This window comes from Mobula hypostoma, chromosome 29 (assembly GCF_963921235.1).
Source record: "Mobula hypostoma chromosome 29, sMobHyp1.1, whole genome shotgun sequence".
NCBI lineage: Eukaryota > Metazoa > Chordata > Chondrichthyes > Myliobatiformes > Myliobatidae > Mobula > Mobula hypostoma.
Genome location: NC_086125.1, coordinates 14693127 through 14715725, shown reverse-complemented (window position 1 = coordinate 14715725; position 22599 = coordinate 14693127). Strand labels below are relative to the sequence as shown.

Below are 22599 nucleotides of genomic sequence, written 5' to 3'. Positions count from 1 at the left end.
AGTCTAACTAGCATCTTCCTATTAAATGATTCATTTTCAAAACAGAATTCATTTTATTAAATCATCTAGTTTAGGATTAACTGAAAATTGATTTTCCCCCAAGGTAGAGATAGAACTATTCAGCATTTATCCAGATTTCACACAAAAACAAGAAGTGTGCTGAAAACGTATTGCTGGGGAGCAAACCCCAGAACCTTTCTCATTCAGTGAAGTTCCTTCTCTAGTGGTTGTTAGGTAGAGCCAACTGGAGACAGTGATCCTAATTTAGCACCTCTTTTCCATTCTAAAATTAGAAATCTCTTGTGCAAAAGAACTGTTCAGCTTATGACATGGAATCTTTTAGTCTTGGCATGGAATTTCACTAATATCTTTTAATGCTATATGTCATTTGCTAAAGAAATTATCGCTGATACTTGTTTGGAAATTAAAGCTTTTTATATAATCAGAGTAAATCACTTCAATAGATGCATTAATGTGAGTTTGATAATAACTAAAGACTCTTCCTTCCTCTAGCACACTGCACATCTGATATGCTTTTGTTGTATTGATATTTCGGTTTTATGTTGAGAGTGGATGTAGTTCCGTTGCACGCTACTGGTGGATTTGCCCTGTAAACTAAGAATTTCAGTACAAAACCATTACCTCCATAACTTAGGTATGCTATTGGGCTTGATTCAAATGACCCACAAAACCTTTATTGAACTGGCTCAAGTATATCTGTTGGCTAATGCATGTGGAATAGAATAGTTAAAGGAACAATGTTGATATTTTCTATTATTTAAAGGTGCAATTCCTTGCTTTGTTTGAAAGATCTATAAGAAGAAATTGGAACAAGGACTGTTTGAGGATGTGGGAAATGTGCTTGTGATTTTATTTCCATTTCTTAGGTTGGTAAGATTTGCTGTGTTTGCTGATGTGACCCTATATAATTAGAAACCTCTATTGGAACTGATTTTCGAATGGGCCTTCTTTCTTCCTTCACCCCAATGCCCTTTTTCCTCCACGCACAAAGATATGATACAGAGAACACAGGAAATGCAACTTTTTAAAATTCTTTGCCGTAACTGTACTTTTGTCAGATTGTGAAGTATGTATGATAAGCTTTCTATTACTGTACTAGTAGTGCCTCTCTGTGAAATGCTCTTTCTTCCTTTCATTTCTGTGGATTTCCCCCTGTAGGAAAGTGCTGCCTTGGCAGATAGATTGATCCAGGTATGACTTCCCACTTACCTCCATGGCAATAATACACACTTGCTAACTCTACCAAGGCAATGCATTGTCCATGTCTCATCTGGTGAGGTAACCTCCTGTGAAACTCACCCCTGCGAAACTCACCCCTGCATGTTGCATGATATCCCTGTGGTAGCACTCACTGTAATCCGCGCTTCAGGCCTAGCTCATGTGGGCGTCTGAGGCAAGCGAATGTGATGATGAGTGATGCACAGGAACTGCTGCCTGGACTTGGAGTGTGTGGGCAGCCTACTGAATGGCACTGGGGGAGGGGGGGGTCGGGGAGGTGGGTTGGGGGGCGTGGGGGTATAGTACAACCAACCCAAGATCATAACGTTACAACAGTCTTTGATAATTCCCCTTTGCATTGTACTGCTCCATTCTGCATGTACATGTACTATATTCAGTGCATTGAATAGACCTAAAGAATTGGACTATGTTGCCACCACTTAAAAGGAAGCTGGATGAAAGTCCGGCATATCTGCAAAACCATTGACCCTCTGTGTCTTGTGTACATGTACATGTAGCAGTACCATCTTTACATTGTACTATAACGTGCATAATTAAAAGGTTGACAGTTTTTCCTAAAAATATAAATAGTCGTGTGTATCACAAATCAGAGCATTTAATCCCCTCAATCCAGAGGGTTGTTAATGTAACCTTGGTGGGTTTGCCCTGTAAATTTTACTGAATGCATGCTGCAGGGTCCACCATAACCATCAGGTAATTATACTAATGCTGCTCTTCACTAAAGCATGCAAAGTGCGTAAGAGTATTCCTTGCAACAGTAAGGTACGCAGGATCAAGCACAATAAACCAGTTATATATGCAATGTTTGGTTTCACAGTCTCATTACGTGCTCTGTTTTGCTACTTTTGACCCATGGTTATTACAGCATAATCTGGTATTTCACATGTCTCTAAGGGTTATGAGGACTATGTAACATTGATTAGTGTCATCAGGTATGTAGTATTCCATTGATTTACTTTAAATTTGATGTAAAGCAGCTTAATGAAGCACACTGAATTTTGTAAAATAGTCTATTTTGCTCATTGTATTTCTTTTGAACTGGAAATTGGACATAAAACTGAACATCAAAGTTGCTGGTGAACGCAGCAGGCCAGGCAGCATCTCTAGGAAGAGGTACAGTCGACGTTTCGCGCCGAGACCCTTCGTCGGGACTAACTGAAGGAAGAGCTAGTAAGAGATTTGAAAGTGGGAGGGGGAGGGGGAGATCCAAAATGATAGGAGAAGACAGGAGGGGGAGGGATGGAGCCAAGAGCTGGGCAGGTGATTGGCAAAGGGATATGAGAGGATCATGGGACAGAAGGCCCAGGGAGAAGGAAAAGGGGGAGGGGGGAAAAAACCCAGAGGATGGGCAAGGGGCCAGGGACAGAGGGAGAAAAAGAAGAGAGAGAGAGACTGAACAATTGTGATGCCACAGTGAGCCAATAGTGTGCAGACTGTTCCTTGAAGCTGCTTTATTTGGCATGGTGCTGGAATAACTGGGAAGACAAGTTCTCTTTTTTTTTTGTCATAGCTTTTGTTGAATGCCTCAATGTAACACTGGAGCATTGAGATTATCATCCCAATTCCTTCTTAAGCAACGTTGATTCTGGAAACCAGTTTTTTATAAAGGAATACTCTTTAATCTTTCATGCATTTTATTTCTTTTTTGTTTCAGGAATAATAGCAAGCAGGAGTGTTATGGCTGGGGAGGCTGCATACTTATTAATAATCATGTATTAAACTTAGAATTGGACAGTGTTTAAACATTGCCAATATCACTATTCGTATTAATATTGTTTAGGCTTAATGTGAGCATGACATTTTATTCAGTCAGATTGGGCATGTGCCCACATATCTCATAATTTCCATGTATCACTTGTACAAATTATTTGCAAACTTGGAATTCATGTAATGTGCTGTTATTTGTTTTTACTATGTTCTCTTGAAAAGATTTGTGCCCCTATAATCACTTCTAAGTACCTGCCATTGTTATGTTCCGAGATATGAACACCAGTAAGATCTTATGCTCCGAAGAATACGAGGGGTGATTGATAAGTTCGTGGCCTGAGGTAGAAGGAGTCAATTTTAGAAAATCTAGTACATTTATTTTTCCTACATTTACACACTTAGTTCAGCGGTCGTGGAGCATACGGATCCCTTCTTTGTAGAAGTCAGTGTCTTGGACCTCCAGAAAGTGGTCCACAGCAGAGGAGATTGATAAGTTTTTGTCCTAAGGTAGAAGGAGATGAGTTATTAACTTCAAACTTTCTGCATAATCACTCAAAGAGTTGAACTGCACGTCCATGTAACGAGAGCTGTATAACTCATCTCCTTCTAGCTTCGGCCACGAACTTATCAATCACCCCTGCTGTGGACCACTTTCTGGAGGTCCAAGACACCAACTTCTACAGAGAAGGGATCCATATGCTCCACGACCGCTGGACTAAGTGTGTGAATGTAGGAGGGGACTGTGTTGAAAAATAAATGTGCTAGGTTTCCTAAAATTGACTGCTTCTACCTTAGGCCACGAACTTATCAATCACCCCTGATATATTCCGATTCAATAAATACTAATATTTGAATTTTTATGTTTTTAAAACAATATTTCAAGACCTTATTTTGTCATCCCCATGTAGAAGCACTTGTTCAGATTTGAGAGGAGCTTTTGTCAAAAAATTCTCCAAAGCATGTTTTTTGATGGATTGTTCAGAGAGGTACACTGGTAGGATCCTCATGCTGCAGTCCAGCAGTGTTTATTGCTGCAGTTCAGGTGGTAGAAGAGGTCACAATATTGTTTTGAGTTTTTTTTAAATATGGTGTTCTGTTGCTCTGTAAGTCAGTTCTGTTCCTAGTTTAATCTAATGCTGTTAACTCCATACATTATGTTACATATTTGTAGGCCAATCCTTAATTTTTACTTTGTGCATCTATACTCCTTTTTCTATTTGAGTGGACAGTGGATCGTAGATTCTACTGATCCCGTTTGATGCTACGTGCAAGAGATGCTAGAATAGCTATAAATAGGCTGGGACAAGAATTACATGGATTATTTGATGATGAATGTTTGCATTTGAAGAAGCAAGGTAAGCTGGTTGTAGTAGCTTTGATTCGAAGAGGATAAAAGCAAGTTGAATGCATTTGGGTATGTATTCTAGAGCTCAGTTAGATAACTGGGCCAGTAGTGTCGTAGAGTACATTAATCTATTAAATTCTAAAATTGTTCCCAGCAGAAGTGTTAAGGATGCAGCTGAGGTCCATGTTCGTGGGGATTCTCTGGGCATGATCTGTTTGTTGTCTACACCCACATCATTTCTTGCCACACCCAGCTCTATATTCTGCCATGCCCTTCTCCCCTTCACTGAGCCATTGGTGATCAGATCACAAGCCAGAGCTTCTCAAAGCCTTACTTGATTGGAAAATTTCTAAATAGTAAATTGGCAGAGATATAATTCTGGGATTTTTCTTCGTTTTCCCTTATGTAATGTACGTTTGTAGATAGTCATTGTTTGGTAGACCACAAAAAACATCTTTATATTTTCTCCTTTTTGTCTCAAGTTACTATGTGTGACTGCCATTGGGTGTTTTCTTTCTGCTACATTACAATTGTCTATGCATGTGGCTGGAATTCTTGGATTTATTAAATGTATTTGTTATAGTTTGTCTAACTTTTTTTTCCTTGGTTACAGTCAAGGAACAAATACCTGTGGGTTATAATTAATAGTCATAGTCATACTTTATTAATCCGGGGGGAAATTGGTTTTCGTTACAGTTGCTCCATAAATAATAAATAGTAATAGAGCCATAAATAGTTAAATACTAATATGTAAATTATGCCAGTAAATTATGAAATGTCCAGGACCAGCCTATTGGCTCAGGATGTCTGACCCTCCAAAGGAGGAGTTGTAAAGTTTGATGGCCACAGGCAGGAATGACTTCCTGTGATGCTCTGTGTTGCATCTCAGTGGAATGAGTCTCTGGCTGAATGTACTCCTGTGCCCACCCAGTACATTATGTAGTGGATGGAAGACATTGACCAAGATGACATGCAACTTAGACAGCATTCTCTTTTCAGACACCACCGTGAGAGAGTCCAGTTCCATCCCCACAACATCACTGGCCTTATGAATGAGTTTGTTGATTCTGTTGGTGTCTGCCACCCTCAGCCTGCTGCCCCAGCACACAACAGCAAACATGATGGCGCTGGCCACCACAGACTCGTAGAGCATCCTCAGCATCATCCGGCAGATGTTAAAGGACCTCAGTCTCCTCAGGAAATAGAGACGGCTCTGACCCTTCTTGTAGACAGCCTCAGTGTTCTTTGACCAGTCCAGTTTATTGTCAATTCGTATCCCCAGATATTTGTAATCCTCCACCATGTCCACACTGACCCCCTGGATGGAAACAAGGGTCACCGGTACCTTAGCTCTCCTCAGGTCTACCACCAGCTCCTTAGTCTTTTTCACATTAAGCTGCAATAGTAACATGCAGTAAGCAGACTACATCACAAGTCAGGCACAGGGTAAATAGATAGGTGTATGTGAGCATGTTCTCTAATCATATCCTCAGGCCTGGTTTAATAACAGCTTTTATTTGTATTGTAAGAAACATCACAAATCACTTCAAGGAGCGACAAAGAACAATCTTTTAAACAATGTAAGAGGACATTTGAGTAGTTAACCCAAACCCTTGGTCAAAAAGTAGTTTGATAAAGAAAGTAATATATATGAAAAGTTTGGAGGAAAAATTTCAAAGTACATAACTTGAACAGCTGAAAGCAGAGTTCTCCTTGAAGGAATAATTAATTTTTAGGATGATTCAAAAGAGCACAGGTGTCTTGATGAGCTGGAAGATGTTAGAGATGAGGAAGGAAGGAGTGGAGTGAAAACCAAGGTAAAAATGTTAAAACTTATCATTGCTTACTCTGATGTTAAAATAGCTCCATAAAGCTCAGAAGTGATAGAAGAATGGGAGTTGTTGCAAGTTGGAAGGATTTTGGATGACATCAGGTTTATGCAACAACATTGTCTACATAGAAATTTGGAAATTACTATTTGTTTTTCACCATTTTGCAACTTGGAACCTGGAGTGAAATGTCATAACAATTCTGGTTCTGTTTGTATCATATGGGAAAAATGTAACTTAGAATCTCCCAATATGGGGCATCCCTCACGTGACTTTTGAGTGAGGATAACATCATTCTTTCTACACATCTTTGGAGCATTGCAGTTGAACATGGACTATCTTGTCCTGATGGTTTTACACTTAGCATACCTGGAAAATGTGGTCCTCCTGGACCATTGCCAGGCAAGTGAATTATTTCATTCTGGAGATACACAAACTCCCAACTAACATCTTCTTCTGCAACGAGCCAGCTCCACCACCTCTCTTACCTGCACTTGACAATTCTGTAATCTTTTTCCATCAGTTTTCCTCTGCAGCTTGCCAATCCGTGGAAGTTGCCTGACCCCAATTTTGTCCCTCCTCGTCTGGCATTTCCAATCCTTCCCATTGATCCATCATCATGTTCCAGCTTGGTAAGCTCTATTGGTCCATTCACCCTGCCTCTTCCATTTCCCGGCCACAGCATTGATTTAATGGACCTCCAGTTACCAAACTCTCAGTCGTGGCATTACTGGGGATGAGGGAAGAGAATGTTATGTTGGCTTGCTGGTTAGGGAAGGCAAGTGAAGTTGTTGAGACAGCATGCCCACAAACTGCTTAAACCTGTTGGAAATGCAGACAGAGCAGACAGAAAAATGAGACTATAGTCAAGAAAAGAGGGATAGCTATTCTTACATTCCAGGATAATCCTGGAAAGGAGAGAGAAACACAAGGTCCAATGTGCTTGATGTTCTCCAGTCATATTTGGTGGAAAATGATGAAAGCATGCCATATTTCTTCTTAATGCAACCCCTGAACTCCAGTGGAGAAAAAGCTGGACCTGGGATGGCGGCAAGGTGAAAACGAAGATCAGAACATGATAGATTTTGAGAGTATAATCAAGCACCTTGATAACATTACTTTTGAAGTGGTTTGAGTAATTGAGTTTAAGGAGTGCTGTTGCAAGTGAATTGGAGTTTTTTTGTCCTCTTAACAAACATCCAAATGTGGTCTGAAAGGGTAAGTGAAGTTTATGTAAAAGAACTGTTGGGGAGAAGGGAGAAATGAGCAATGATCAGTGTTAGCCCAATCTATGATTGAGGCTGTTGGAGTAGTGGACTGTCAAGGTCAAGTGTAAGGTTGTGAATATGTCTGTATAAGAAGACTGAACATGGTGCATAACAACTGGAGATAATGATTAGCATCAGCAGCGATACGGACGCTATGGAAGGAAAGTAATAAAAGATACCAGGCGAGAAAAATATTCAATTACTTTGATGAGACATGGAAACAATCGAATGAACCACAAATGGAACAGTCATGGAAAAAAAAAACTCCCAGTGGAATCGGAGGGCACAGTAAGATGTGTGTTGTGAATTAAGAATAGGTCAGTGGATAAGCCGTTCCTTTTGGATTTCAAGGAGAAATTAGCTGTTTATTAATACAGTGCACCTGCCAGATGCAAACAATTATTTAATCAGCTTTGAAGTGTCACGTTCAAGGTGGTTTGTATTAAAGACCTTCGTGGATATGAGCAGGAAATTTTTGTTGCATTTTAGGAGTCTACCCTATTAGAAATGAGTAGCAGATCTATAGTTATAGCCAAGTTGAAAATCTTTGGTGCTATTACTGTTTTGGGGTTTAAGCCTCTAGCTCTTAAGGGTTAGCTTTCTGTGAGTTGTCTTGTGTTTGGAGCTACCGTATGATTTCTGGTCTACAACACACCAGGGCATGCTGCTGGTACCTAGGTCCATTTCTGTGGGTGGAGACAACACAAATGGCCATAGAGACTTTTGAGCTCTGCCTTAGTTCCTTCCCTGTGGTAAGATGGGCTGCTGGTGGAAAATGCCCATCTGTGGTTATCCCTGGAGGTTAGCAGTGGGATCTGTATTCAGTCCTAGACTCTGGGGTATTCAGTAGTCAAGTAGGACAGAAGTGGTTTTGTGGAAAGAAAGTTCAGCAGTACTGGGATTCTGAGAACTGAGAATATTTTAGCAAAGGCAAGTCATAGAAAGAATGAATAGAGGTTACCACAAATAGGTTGGCGTTTCCTGGATGAGGCAGAGCTAACAATAGTACTAAGAATCTACCAACATTTACAATGTCAAAAGCTTAAAATTTCCACTCTTGTTTTCATTGAAAGAGGACAAGTTGTTGCATTTAGCTCACAAAGTGTTCATTACGCACCACATGTTGGAGAGGAATGCTTTAAGGACTTCCTGAGAGTTGATGGCCCTTTTTAAATTTGGTGAACTGTCCAGAGAAGTATGGAGAATTTATGCACATTTTGTGTGCTTATTTTCAGTTTAATTAGCACCAGACAGAAAAGTCAATCTAACCTACATGGAATTTTATTTGACCCTGGGGTGTGACACCCTTTAAGTTTCAAGTGAATCCTCAAGGCAGGAAATTAAATGAGAAATCAAACGAACCCTCACCCAGGGAGGGCTTACAAGACGAATCCTTTCCCTTGCTCAGCATCCCCTGGTGGTGCTCCCTCTACATGGCACAGAAGATAGTACAATCCCCATCTACCTACTCCTTTGGTACCCCCACCTTGAGCAAGGCTAAAAACATCGCCCTATGGGACATGTAGAATCCCCCACCCCCCACACCCAACTTCTGGACCTGTCTACACGCACGTTTATTCCACCTACTCCTACCCTTCCAACAACCGAATGGTTTCCTGTATGGTTTTCCTGACTGCCTTGTCCCTTTGCATCTCAAATGAGGAAGCCATTTGCCATCTGAGTTTACACTGAGTTCTTTATAACAGAAATCCTCAATAACAACTCTTCATACACACTTTTCCCTTTATATACACGTTGCCCTTGGCCTTGCAAACTCTTGCAGAAATTTAAAAGATCTCTTTTTGAATAATTCCACCCTTGACAGTGCATTCAAGTCTTAGTTAGTTGCTGTCTTAAAAGTTAAATGTTGGTCTATATTTGCTCATGCTTAACCATGCACTTCATCATTTTATGAACCACGATCTGATCCTCTCACCTAATCCTCTGTTCTGAAGAGGATAACGTCAGTTTCTCCAGTCTATCCATGCAACTGAAATCACTTTTAGTGTCTTTTCTGGAGCTTCTCCTAATACCTTTATATCTGTTTAAAATTTGGTGCTCAGACCTGAACACAATTCTCAAGCTGTAATTACTCCAGCAGTGTTTTATAAAGATTTATACTCCTGCTCTTATACTCTATGATCTCTGGTGTCAACAAAATATGAAATAAATCACTCTAATTTGTGTCATTTTACACCCTCTCCCCGTTCCCTTTTTAGCAATTCTGCCCTCCAATTCATTCCCTTTTCTCACTCTTCCTACCTAAATGTAGCACCTCACATTTAGAATCATAGAGTCATAGAAAAGTACAGTGCAGAAACTGGCCATTCGGCCCATCTAGTCCGTGTCAAAACTATTTAAACTGCCTACCACCTGCACCGGGACTGTAGCCCTCCATACCCCGACCATCCATGTACCTATCTAAACTGCTCTCAAACGTTGAAATCAAGCTTGCATGCACTACTTGTGCTGGCAGCTCATTCCACACTCTTCCAACCCTCTGAATGGAGAAGTTTCCCTTCTTGTTTCCGTTAAACTGTTCACTTTGTAAGATCTACCCTGGTTGGTCCTACCAAAGTGCAAAACCTCGCACTTGTATGCAGTAAGTTCCATCTGCCATTTTTCACCTATTTTTTCCAGATGATGCAGATCACCCTGCAACCCATGATAACCTTCCTTACTGTCCACTGGACCCCCAGTCATGTTGTCATCCACAAATTTGCTGATCCAGTTAACCACATTATCATCCAGATCATAGATGACAAACAACAAAGGACACAGCACCTATACTTGCGGCACATTACCAGTCACAGGCCAACAGTAAGAGAGGCAACCCTCTACTGTCACCCTCTAGCTTCACCCACAAAGCCAATGCCTAATCTAATTTATCACCTCAATCTGCCCCCTCCACCATTTCTATCTGTCTCTTCCCTTCTAGCTCTGCCCACCTCTTGTCTCCGCATCCATTGGCTCAGGCCTGGTTGTTTTAGAGTCTATTTCCATCCTAACTGATTGGGGTTTAACCTCAGTATGTTGTCTTGCTATTAGTCTGTTTCTGTTTGATGTAATACTATCCTTCTCCCAGGTCTGTATCTTCAAGTTAAGTGCAATCTGCAAATTAGGAAATTGTGCCTGTATGTCCAATTCAAGTCACTAACAGATAGTATGTTGGGTATTGACCTTTGGGGAGGTTTGCATTGACCATAAACTTAGAATCTGTCACTTCTGCTGTCTCCTGTTACTTGGTTAATTTTCTCTCCATGCTGCTGCAAAGCCTTTCTTTTGAGGACAAGCTCACACATAACAAACATCTTCTGGAAGGTCTTGTATACCAATTATACTTTCCACATCCCTCTCTCTGTTGCTTCCTCTAACTATTCCGTCAGTTTAGTTTGGCATGGTTGCTTCTAATAGATTGTCACTGGCCTTCTGTAATGAGTCTACATTTATTCAAGTCACTGTCTGTTCTGAACTTGATTTTTAATTTTTTTGAACTTTCCTCAAAACTGTGTTTATACCAACTGGTTTATCATTACTAGATTTATCCATTTTTTGAACAAAGGTGCAACATTTGAGGTTTTCCTGCCTTCTGGTACCATTTCTCCCCATTCCTATTGTCCATCCCCAGTTCCCACATTTGTGCAGACCCCTCCTTAGCTCTAGCCCCATCCCTTACCCCTCTACTTACTTTGGTCTCCTTTCCTCACCCCACATCCCATTGCCTCTGTCTGTCTCTTCCCTTCCAGCACTACCCCCTATCCCACATTGACTTTGCATTCATTGGCTTAAGTCTGCTTATTTTGTGATGTATTTCCATTTTAACTGAAGAGTTTAACCTCAGTGTATTGTCTTGGGAAGCCATGCAGCTCCTACCATTAGTCAGAACTCCTCAGACCCCTGGTTACATTGTATCCCTTTTTTCTTGATGACTGGCTGCTCAATTATTGATGTTTAGTTGAGGGTATGTTCATGCACTTAAGGATTTGTTCAGAAAGATGGGCATAGAACAGAATAAACTTACTGACCGGGTTTTGTGTGAAGGGGCTGTTGGAATCCTTCAGCACCTTTAATGTTTCTTTGTCTCCTAGTTTTTCCCCCAGCCCCCATTTTCTCACATCTTGAAGGCATTGACCCCTTGCCTGGGAACGCTCCCAGAATCTCTGCTGATGCCTCTTTATTTGGTGTTTTACAGATTTAGTGGTGAAATGATGTAAGCTGTTACACCAGGATTGACTCACAGCCTAGCCTAATTCTTTTGTATTCTTTCCTATGTACAACTGATGTGCTGGCATTTTAGCTGAGCAAAGACAGAAGGTTTTCCTTGTGTGTGACTCTGCTCAGTTCATTAGATCTCTGATCTCTCTGGGAGTGCTCTTTGTGCAATTTAGTTCAGGACTGGGAGAATTTGGGTTTAGTTTTTACACTCTGGGATATAAATGGCCTCAACAGGAACCAAGCTTGTTTGTTTTCCGAAGTTTTAATGGTAAATTAAGAGTGGAATTAGTTCTTCAGGGATTTGGAAGCCCATCTGTGTCGCTAATCTTTCTCTCCCTCATGGATTTGTCTTCAGGGACAAGTAACCAGGGCGCAGGAAGCCGAGGAGAACTACATCATCAAGCGAGAGCTGGCTGTAGCAAAACAACAGTTCAATACAGCCAGTGAGAAACTAGAACAAGCACAGAGCACCATTCAGGAGCTGAAGGAGCTCAGGGTAAGGAAAGGCAGGTGTGAGACAAATGGTTTAAGGATTTGTAACCAAAACAATCCTGAGTTCTATTGTACCCTGGATGATCCTATGTGACACTGGCTCTCAAATCCTGTGAAACTAATCTCTGACTGTTTTGTGTGTAGTACTTCACAGCAGGTTATTAGCCCAATGCAAATAATACCAAATACTACTCTCAGTAGCACCAGTCAGATTGAATTAGTGTGGGTTGCCAGTTACTGATAGGTAGCAATTGGTATAATTTAGCAAAAGCAAATCAGTTGTGTTAATCTTGTGGCTGGCATCTATTCTCAATGGTGAAATTCTAAGTGGCTTGCCAAGTTGTTTTCCATTTTTCTTTGTAATTATATCGTGGACTGTCACTAGGGTAACTGGAGCCTTTTTAACAGATCAAACCAGTAAGAATTGGGTTTGAAATCATAGTTTCTAAGAACTAAAGCAAAGCACGGGGTTCTTGTGTCGTTCTAGCACCTTGATTGTTGCTGTCTGCTGCCAAAACTTTGCCTTTCGTATGTAGCCAAGTTCATATTGAGTTCGGTGTGCAAACTTATCCAGCATTGTTTTTCCATTGTGTGAGCAAAGGGAGAAATCATGCTGTATCTTGTACTTTGTGTTGAAGTAAGCACCAGAGATATGTGCCAACGGACAATACGTACTGGGGTGAAGCACAGGTGTTCCTTGTCAGACGGTTTAACTGTGCTTCATTACACTCTTCATGGGGACCAAACAGCCTTAGTTTAATTAAACAGGTGCCAGGGTTCTTGCAGCACTTGCCAGCATCTGCACTGTGAAATGTATCCGTTCAGATATAGGGAGAGGTTAAATGCACCAGCAGCAAGCTGCTGGTGTGGTCAGACACCACTCTCTTCTGAATGCCTTGTTAGGTGTGGGGCTTTATCTAGCTACAGCTTTCAAAATGCACAGCAATTTCTAAATTCTGCCCAATCTGCTTTGGAGTGGAGGTGCAGCAGTATCCTCCTTGTAGAGTTGTTCACCCCTCTATGTTTGTGGCCTGATTAATACTGGTACAACCCACTTCCTGCACCTTTTCATTTTGCTCATATCCCACTCACCATGTTGAATAATCTGACTGTTGATGTGGACATCGGCCTGCAGTCCTTCTGGTTAAAGAAAATTCTTGTTCAGAAAATCTTTGCTGAATTCAGCCTCCACATCTGATTCTGTTGATCTCTCTTTTCCTCAAACTATTTTGCAAAATGGAACTGAAAAATAAGAATCTTTTTCTTCTCTTTTTCTTCACTGATAATGGTTTACTGTGGAGCAAAAATTTTAGTAGTTATGTGGAGTTGAAAGCAGAATTTACAAGTTCAGATGATCTATGGTGAAGATTTTTATCCAAAGTTTGGAGATTCTCCTGAACTCTTCATACAGACTCCATTGTATGATTGCTTTGGAGTGATACTGAATGTGGGTTTAATGATTGTATAGTGAGTGTGATTCATTTCAATAATATAGTTTGAACTCAGTTTATTAGTGGCTGAATCATTTTGGATACCACATGCTTGAGTTTATTTTTTCACGGCCCCATATCACATCATGAACAAATGCAACACTGGACTTGTCTTTTAATCTACAATGGCTGGAAGCACTTAGCAGGTCAGCCAGCTTCTGTGGAAAGAACAGAAAGATAAAGTTTCAGATTGAGATCCTTTGAACCATTCCAAATTGCATTTCACCCTTCACCTAATAGTTTTGTGGTATAAGTTTAAAACTTCTTTTTCTTATTATGGGAGAAGCAAATGTATTATTTTCTTAGGATACTTTCCTTAGCAATCAACATCAGGCTTGTAGATTCTAGTATTAAGTTTGTTTAAAATAAATGTGAATGTCTTTAAATCTTTGTGATCAAATGGATAACTATGCCTTTATATTCCCAGTATCGCTACGGTATACTTTATATTAATGTTACATGAAGTCTTCAGTCTCAAATCAGAAATATCTGTTTGTGGAAATCTAGATGCAAGATTACTACACTTAGTTTCATGAAGTTTGAGCCAAGAAAATAAAACTTGATTTTTATTGGTATAAATAAATCTTTCAACTAAAATTGTTATTTTCAATTGAGTTAGCTAAATGGAATTATTAAAGGGCTAGATCTGTGTCATTCAAGACCAGTGATCCAGAATTATACAAAACATCCAGATACAAACTATATAAGGCTATTTTAAGGGCAAAACAAAGCAATTCAGAGTCAAATACACGTCAGGTCTGGGAGGGTTTGCATTACTTCCTCCAAAGCAAAACCTAACTTCATGATAGTTCACTCCCAGATGAGCTCAATGCCTTTTATACATGCTTTGAAAGGGAGAATAAAACTACATATGTGTAAATTCCTGCAGCATCTGGTGACCTGTGATCTCTGTCTTGGAAACTGCATCACAAAATCTTTCAAGATATCTGACCCTGGTAGAGCTCTGAAAACCTGTGCCAACAAACTGGAGAGAGTGCTCAAGATCATCTTCAGTCTCTCACTGCTGCAGTCGGATGTTGCCATCTGCTTCAAAAGGGCAACAGTCATATCAAATGCCCAAGAAGACCAGGGTGAGCTGCCTCAACAACTATTGCCCAAGACACTTGCATCTATTGTTATGAAGTGCTTTGAGAGGTTGGTCATGGCTAGACCAACTTTTGCCTAAGCAAGGACCTGGACCCACTGCAATTCGCCTACCCCTACAACATGTTTACAGTGGATGCAATCTCACTAGCTCTCCACTCAGCCTTCCATCACCTCGTGAATAGTAATGCCTACGTCAGGCTGCAGTTTATTGACTACAGCTCAGTGTTCAACCCAATCATCCCCTCAGTTCTAATCAACAAGCTCCAAAACCTGGGCCCCTGTACCTCCCTTTGCAACTGAATCCTTGACTTCATCTCCAGGAGACCACAGTCTGTGTGGATCAAAAAAAAATCTAAACTTGATGATCAACACTGGCGCACCTCAGTGATGTGTGCTTAGCCAACTGCTCAAACGCCATCTATAAATTTAATGATGACTCTACCGTTGTTGGCAGAATTTCAGATGGTGATGAGGAGGCATACAGGAGCAAGAGATCAGCTGGTTGTGTGTTGTTGAGGGAACACATACCAGTCTATATCGAGGGAGCAGAAGTGGAAAGAGTGAGCAATTTCTGGTTTTTAGGTGTCAACAGTTTTGATCTATCCTGGGCCCAGCATATTGGTGTTATTAAAGAGAAGGCATGACAAAGACTATATTTCATTAGCAGTTTGAGGAGAACTGATAGGTCACCAAAGACACTTGCGTATTTCTACAGATGTAGCATGTAGAGCTTTCTTATTGGATGCATTACCATTTGGTATGGTAGGGCCACTACACAAGATCAGTAAAAGCTGCAGAAAGTTGTAAACTCAACAGCTCCACTGTAGGCACTAACCACCCCATAATCCAGGACACTTTCAAATGGAGCTGCCTCAAAAACGCAGCATCCATCAATAAGGGCTCCCGTCACCCAGGACATGTCCTCTTCATATTGCTACTGTCAGGGAGGGGTTACAGGAGACTGAAGGCACACACTCAGCATTTGAGAAACAGAGTCTTCCCCTCCACCATCACATTTCTAAATGGAAAATGAACCGATGAACATTACCTCAGTATTTTCCCCTCCGTTTTTCCACGAATTTAATTTATTTTTTAATATATATTTCTTCTTGTAATTTTTAGCTTTTATTATTCTGTGTTGCAATGTACAGCTGCCTCTAAAGAACAAATTTCATGACATATGCCAGTGATATTAAACAGGATTCGGAGACACCAGTGGGAAGCTCAGTGTTTTGTTCATCCTTGCAATAAAAGTAGGAGATAAATGTTGCCATTAAGTGTTCCTGTGGGCCTCATAAAATCAAATTTATTTCGTGACTAAACCTGTAGGATTCTTAAGCAGAACAACTCTTCTTTTGTCACAGACCAAGGGAGCAATAGTTTCATTCTGAAACTATCCCAAAGTAGCCAAATTCACAAAGTTGCACAAGTGCAAATAGGAGGATTGAAATCCTGTGGCAAGTAACATGCCTCCTAACTCCTGAAACTGTCAAGTATCTACATTGAGGAGAGAGATGAAATGCTTTCCACTTGCCTAGGTAATGCAGCTCAACACTGAAGAAACTCGACACCATACAGGGTATAGAAGCTGACTGATTAGCTCCCTATCCACTACCAATCACTCACTCCACTGCCGAAACACAAAGCATCTGTCTGTACCGTCTGCAGGGTGCAATGTAACAACTAGCCAAAGCTCCATTGAAAACATCTTCCAAACCTATGACCTCAACCAGCTAGGACAAGAGGAACATCACTACCTGGAATTTGCCCTCCAAGCTACATGCCCTCCTGATTTGAAGCGACTGGATCAAAATCCTGGTGCTACCTCCGTAACAGCACAATGAATTTGTCTACACCTCAAGGATTTCAGTGTCTATGAAGAGAGATTACCAGCACCATCTCAAGGACATCAGGAATGGACAATTAAATCATAAACGAGAAAAATCTGCAGATGCTGGAAATCTTAAGCAACACACACAAATTGCTGGAGGATTAATTAAGTGGACAATTAAATGCTGTCTCAGTCTGTGTGAAGCACACATCCTTGAATGAAATAACAAAATGCATATAGCCAGCTCATGCCTTCGTCACTACTTTAAACACAATTCCAAGTTCTATGTGGCTTAGATGATAGCATTCAAAGTGACTATCCATGCAACCCAACTTTCAGTCAAGTCAATGGAGTGGGGATCTGCAGTCGGGCTTTCAATGCAGCTGAACTTTACGCATCTGAAAGAGGCCAAGCTCAAGTGATAAGTATCTAACAGGATATGACCACTCTTTGGATTGGAAGAAATGCAGAGAGAAGTCAAGGACAAATTTTTGTTGTCTGACTTGAAAAGGACAGTTGAAGAATTTGTACTTTATAGGCTGGAATAGAGATGTCCAGGAAGTGATCTTGTTGAATGATATATAGTTCAGGAAATGAAATGTTTGTTTGGAATTTTGTTGTGACTTATATGTAGGGCAGTGAGCAGAGACTTAATCCAGTAAAAAGCAAATTTGAAGTTGATAAGATTAGTTCTCATGAACTGATCAGCATACCTGCTGAAAGAATAATAGAACTGGAAATCCTAGTATCTTTGGAATCAATTGGACCATGAGAATAGAGCAATTTTAGTTTCACAGAGATTGAACCAATGAAGGTCGGATTCTAATACCTGCTACCCTTTTAATTTCCACTTTGAACTTCCAACTAGTTGTCTCATAGTTCATTCTTATGTTTTGCTCATCATTGTAAATATGCATTCAAATATATTGGGTCTCTGGTCTTGTGTCTTTAGCCACTGAATTTCCTGTTCATCTCTCCCTTGATTATAGGCTGTTCTAATCTGTAAATTTAAGAACATACCATGAGAAAGAAGAACAAGGATATGACATGTTATTCCTCAGGCTTTCTCGGCCACTCAATAAAGTGCCACCTGATCTGTTCTTGTCAATGGGTTCCATTTTCTGCTTGTTTCCCATAATCTTTGATTTTCTCTGTAGAAACATTTTTTGCACTCTTTTAGCCTTGAAAATAATCGGTGATGGCACCTTCTGGGTTGAGGTCAAAGAATTCCAAAATTTGTAATGTACAAGAAGAAATTCTCCCTCAGGTCAGTCTCCAGTAGGTGACTTTAATTCATCAAACTTCTGGGCTTAGTTTCAGGTGTGAAGCATTCTGCTTTAGCATCTACATTGTCAGTCCTTTCAGAATCTTGCATTTCAAAAGCATTTATTAAAAATGTCTATTGCAACAGGCTCTGATGCCTGGGATTACTGGACTCTTAAGTGTTGGAATGTTGCTTTATATGTAAACTCTAGAATTTTGTCTGGTTACTTTTTGTTATCAATTAAAGAAAACTGTTTACAATGTGATTCAGTAAGGAAATAGCTTTTCACTGAAAAATCAGCTCTGTCAGCCTTATGGGTAAAAGGAAAGGTGGGTGATTTCTGACTTGCATCAAAATTGCTAACATGTAACCTGTTAGTTCTGAAATAAATCGTATTCCTATGCAGCCTTTTTATATCCTTGCCAGTGAGTTACATGGAAGAGCAATAATAAATGTCTAGGAAAATGGATGGGTATCTTGTTAAAAGAGCAGTTATAGTAATTCTAATAAGGAAAATAGTTGAGAAATTTGGTTGTTGTCATTAGTTGGCCTGGCTTCTCTGAGAAGTCCACTGTTCTCTTTCAATTAGATTCATCTGATGCATTGCAAAAAAATGAGACCTCTGTTTCATGTCTCATTTGGAATATAGCAGCTCTTAACAATGTGTGACTCCACTAATACTCTGTTCGTTTATGCTAATGCATTTTGAATCATCACATTGTTGTTAACTGACTGGGTTGGCTCGTCAGCTAAGAATAATGACTGTTGCTCTTCCAATGTTGGCAGTCATTCTGAATGATTCCGTGGCTTTGGAAATGGAAAACATATAGTATTTTTATTTCAGTGACTTTTATTAAAATCACCTGAGCTGCTTCATTCTTGAATATTGTTGCTAACAAACTGTGGGCTTGTTTACTAATCTTAGTTATTTGATTTACATAAAAGGATGCAGTGACTCTGGAGAAGGTGCAGAGGCGCTGCACCTCTGCAGGGGTTCCAGCTGTGAACACAAGGCTAATAGCAGAAATGGTAAGGATGATCAGCCCAGGACTTTGTGTTTTTCTTGAGAGCAAAGAAGGCTGAAGAGTGATGGGATATAGTTGTTCAGAATTCTGAGGGTGCACTTAAGGAATTTAGTGTCCTGACACAGTTTATCCCAACTCCGTCAATCCTCCAGCAAGGAAGTATTGTTCTGAACACCACATTTTGGCTTTATCTGATTCTCAATCTCTTTCTCTTCATTATGAATTGCTGCACAGTAGCAATTTTTTTCACTGACTCTATCATAACTTTAGTTAATTCCATTATTATTCAATAAATTGCCCACCACGATTCTGTCATTCCAGCATTCAGTTCCTCTACATTATTCTTTTGTGGTGCCAGTACCACTGGTTTTGCGTAGGTTAATCTCCACATCATGGTTTTTCTGCCTTCAGTGCACCTATATTTTATTTTTATTTTTCCATCCCATCCCAAACAATCCAGCACAGAACAGGCCCTTCCAGCTCACCAAACCGCGCTGCTTTTTAGCCTTTCCTGTGCAAGTTTATAAACCACTCAAAATGCTGCCGACAGTTTCAAATTTTTGTGTTCCAGCTCAGGTAAATGCTGTGCACTGCTCCTTTTCCTCCAAGTTTCCTCTTCTCAACCAGTTATTTTTCCCTCATTCCATCCTCCCTGCCTCCCCACTTGTTTTTGGTCCTCGCTTCCATTCATTCTGCTTTGATATTGAACTCACTTTCTCTTCTGTTTCTATAACGTGGGAGATCATTCAACCCATTGAGTGTATATTACCCATCCCAGCAGCCCCCACTTATTTCATGTCCATCAATTCTCTCCAATTCTCTCAGCAGTCGCCTACACTAAGAGCTAATTTACTGCAGCCAATTAGATGACAGAAATATGCTTGGGCTGTAGGTGTAAGGCCAAACATGCAAACCCTACATAGTCAACACCTGAAATCAGCATTCAACCTCTGGAGCTGTGCAACAGCATTACCTGCTCCACTACTGTGTTACCCTTGGTTCAGGAGACACACAGTTGGTTCATGTGTTCACTTGGATTCCAGTACTGAAACTTACTCAGTATTACATTATTAGATTGAAGTTCCAGTCTGATCCACAAAAAAAATCTACATGTAAGGGTGAAAGGCAACTTTATTGCCATTATCTGCTTTATTATAGCAAGACAAAAGTTACCATTGAGTTGCACACATCACTGATATTGAGAGTTGGCCAATAAACCCCTCTGTTTTAAAATAGAGAAGTAGAAGCGTGGTTTAATGGGCGCTGGTGATGGGATTCTAGTGGCAGGATGTGGTTATGGTTGTATGACAGCCATAGGGGCTGGAGTTTATCTCATGGTCTACATACGTCCTGTCTGTTTTCCTCTTGGTTTTTCTGAGTTTACATTTTCTGTGCCATGCCTCACTTTACAAATGTGAAGTCCAAAGCTGATTTGCCACAATGTCAGGTTTGTGTGAAGATGCTGCGCTGTCATAAAGAAAGCACCCATGTCTGAGAACCAGCTGGCTAAAAACTATGGTAAAAGACAGTTTGTCAGATATTTTTTAAAAAGCTGTGAACATATCTGGCAATTTTGCATCAGAGCTTGTGGTTGTCAACCTTTGTCACACCAAGTATTTACTCAGATTGGGTGGAGTGGGTGAGATTTCTTTTCTAAAGTAAAAAATTTCCAACTCATGGGTAGCTCAAGATTTCAATCAGTCATCCAACTTTCCAAATTGCCAGCATTTCTTACTTAAATTCCGTCATGCTGCCTTACAGTTTCTGAAATCAATTTTCATTTTGATTTCAAAACTGTAGGAAGCTTTGTTATCTTTTGATTTAGAACAACTATAGACCACATTTTTGATAAAATGGTTTCCTTGGCGACAGCATTTGTCTTGAAATATTATTTTGAGAAAGAAAATTGAAAAATCTGCCGTTAACCTCATTCACCCTCAATATTGGAACTCATTTGTAGTGCCAACTCAAATTGGATCCCATCTTATCACCTACTGCCAAGGGAAGTATTTCTCTCACTCGTCCCTGTATACCTTTGGAAATCATTTGTCATTAGGAACAGGCGATGTTTTTTTGGCTGGGTGGCAGATTCCATCTTCTAATTCGTGGCTTGCCCTAAGTAAAAATTTCCACCTTCCAAGGTGTAGGGCCTGGGCAGTGTTCTGTTCACATTCAATACTGTGAAAACAATGAATCATCCTGATGCTCCCGGTCTCCCCCAACTTTCTTCCATAGCTTATAGCAAAGCAACTATTTCTACATATGACAGTGAACCTGACTTTTAATTTATTTTCAATTATTCATCTAATCCTTTTATGATAACGCTCCACTGCCTCCCTGAACAATACATTCCACGTTCTAACCACCTGCTGCTTAAGAAAATATTTTCCTCCAGCCCAGTTTGGCTCTTTTGCCAATTACCTTCATAACCCTTCTGCCATTGGGAACTATTTCTCTCCCTTCTGTCTAATCCCTTTTTAATTTAAGTATTTTCATCAAATTCTTTTGCAGCCTCCAAGGAAACTATCCCAAGTTCCAAATAAACAACTCCAGCTAATTTTTCCGCATAAAGTTCTTAATCCCTGAAATAATCTTACTATAGCTTCAGAATTTCACTATACCTGTGCAGAACTGAACCCAGTACTCAATATTTAACAAAGCACCATTTTTCCCATAATGTTCTATCAAGGCTTAACTACTCTGTAGAAACGTGTACAAACGTGTATAAAACCTGTGATCCTGAAACTATTTAAACATCATTTTCATTATGTTCAGCCACCTTGAACAATTAATGCAGAAGTATCCTAGATCTCTGTTGGAGAACATATTTTGGAATTGAATACAGGGTCCAGTTTATACTTTGTTTTTGTCAGTATATAACACTTCACATTTGAGCAACACGCACAAAATGCTGGAGGGACTCAGCAGGTCAGAGAGCATCCGTGGGGGGAAATTAACAGTGGCCATTTCAGACTAAGACTCTTCGGGATTGTAAAGCAAGGCAACAGAAGACAGGGAATGAGAGGGGGAGAAGCATAAGCTGCAGGAAATAGGTGACTCCTGCTGAAGGGGAAGGTGGGTGGGGCAGGTGGGCAGAGGGTATAAAGAAAGAGAATGATGTGAGTGTGCTGAATGGAAAAGGCAAAGAGCTGAAGAAGAAGGAATCTGATAGGAGTGGGAAACAATGAAAACAGATCCTGGCTGTTGCATGTGTCTTACATTTCATCTGCCAAAAGTCCATTCATTTCACCACTCTGCCTACATCCAAATGAAGACCGTCACTTCCTCCTAAGGGTCCACTTTTAAACTGTGCATCAAGTGCAAATTGGAAATATGCCAGGCACTCCCAACTCTAAGCCTTAGATATATATTAAGAAAATAAAGTAATGAGCTCTAATATCTTCCTCGCCATGGATCCATGGATGTTGAAAGTCAAAGTTAAATTATGTCAGAATCAGGTTTTATTATCATTGATTTGTATGATATGAGATTTGTTGTTTTGCAGCAGGACAGAGCAAAGGCATAAAATCACTATAAACTACAAAAATAAATACGTACTGCAAAAAAAAAGGAATAATGAGGTGGTGTTCATGGATTCATAGATGTTCAGAAATCTTATGAATGTAGCTGTTCCTGAAACATTTAGTTGGGGTATTCAGGCACCTATACTTCCTCTCTGATGGTAGTAACGAGAAGAGGGTATGTCCCAGATCATGGGGGTCTGCCCATGATCTGCCAGCTTGAGATATTGAGAAGATGTTCTTAA

General features: G+C 40.2%; 1 protein-coding gene across 4 annotated transcripts in view; it reads left to right on the top strand.

The window, feature by feature from the left end:
* Positions 1 to 22599, top strand: part of LOC134339458 (EVI5-like protein) — a 275292-nt gene that overhangs the window by 143520 nt on the left and 109173 nt on the right. For 2 of the 4 annotated variants that reach the window (XM_063035987.1, XM_063035986.1), the window contains exons 13-14: positions 1180 to 1212; positions 11980 to 12120. The exons of 1 other annotated variant lie outside the window; for it this stretch is intronic. In XM_063035987.1, the coding sequence (XP_062892057.1) occupies positions 1180 to 1212; positions 11980 to 12120 (174 nt within the window). The remainder of the gene's footprint in view (positions 1 to 1179; positions 1213 to 11979; positions 12121 to 22599) is intronic. One more of the 4 variants, XM_063035988.1, reaches the window with a different exon arrangement.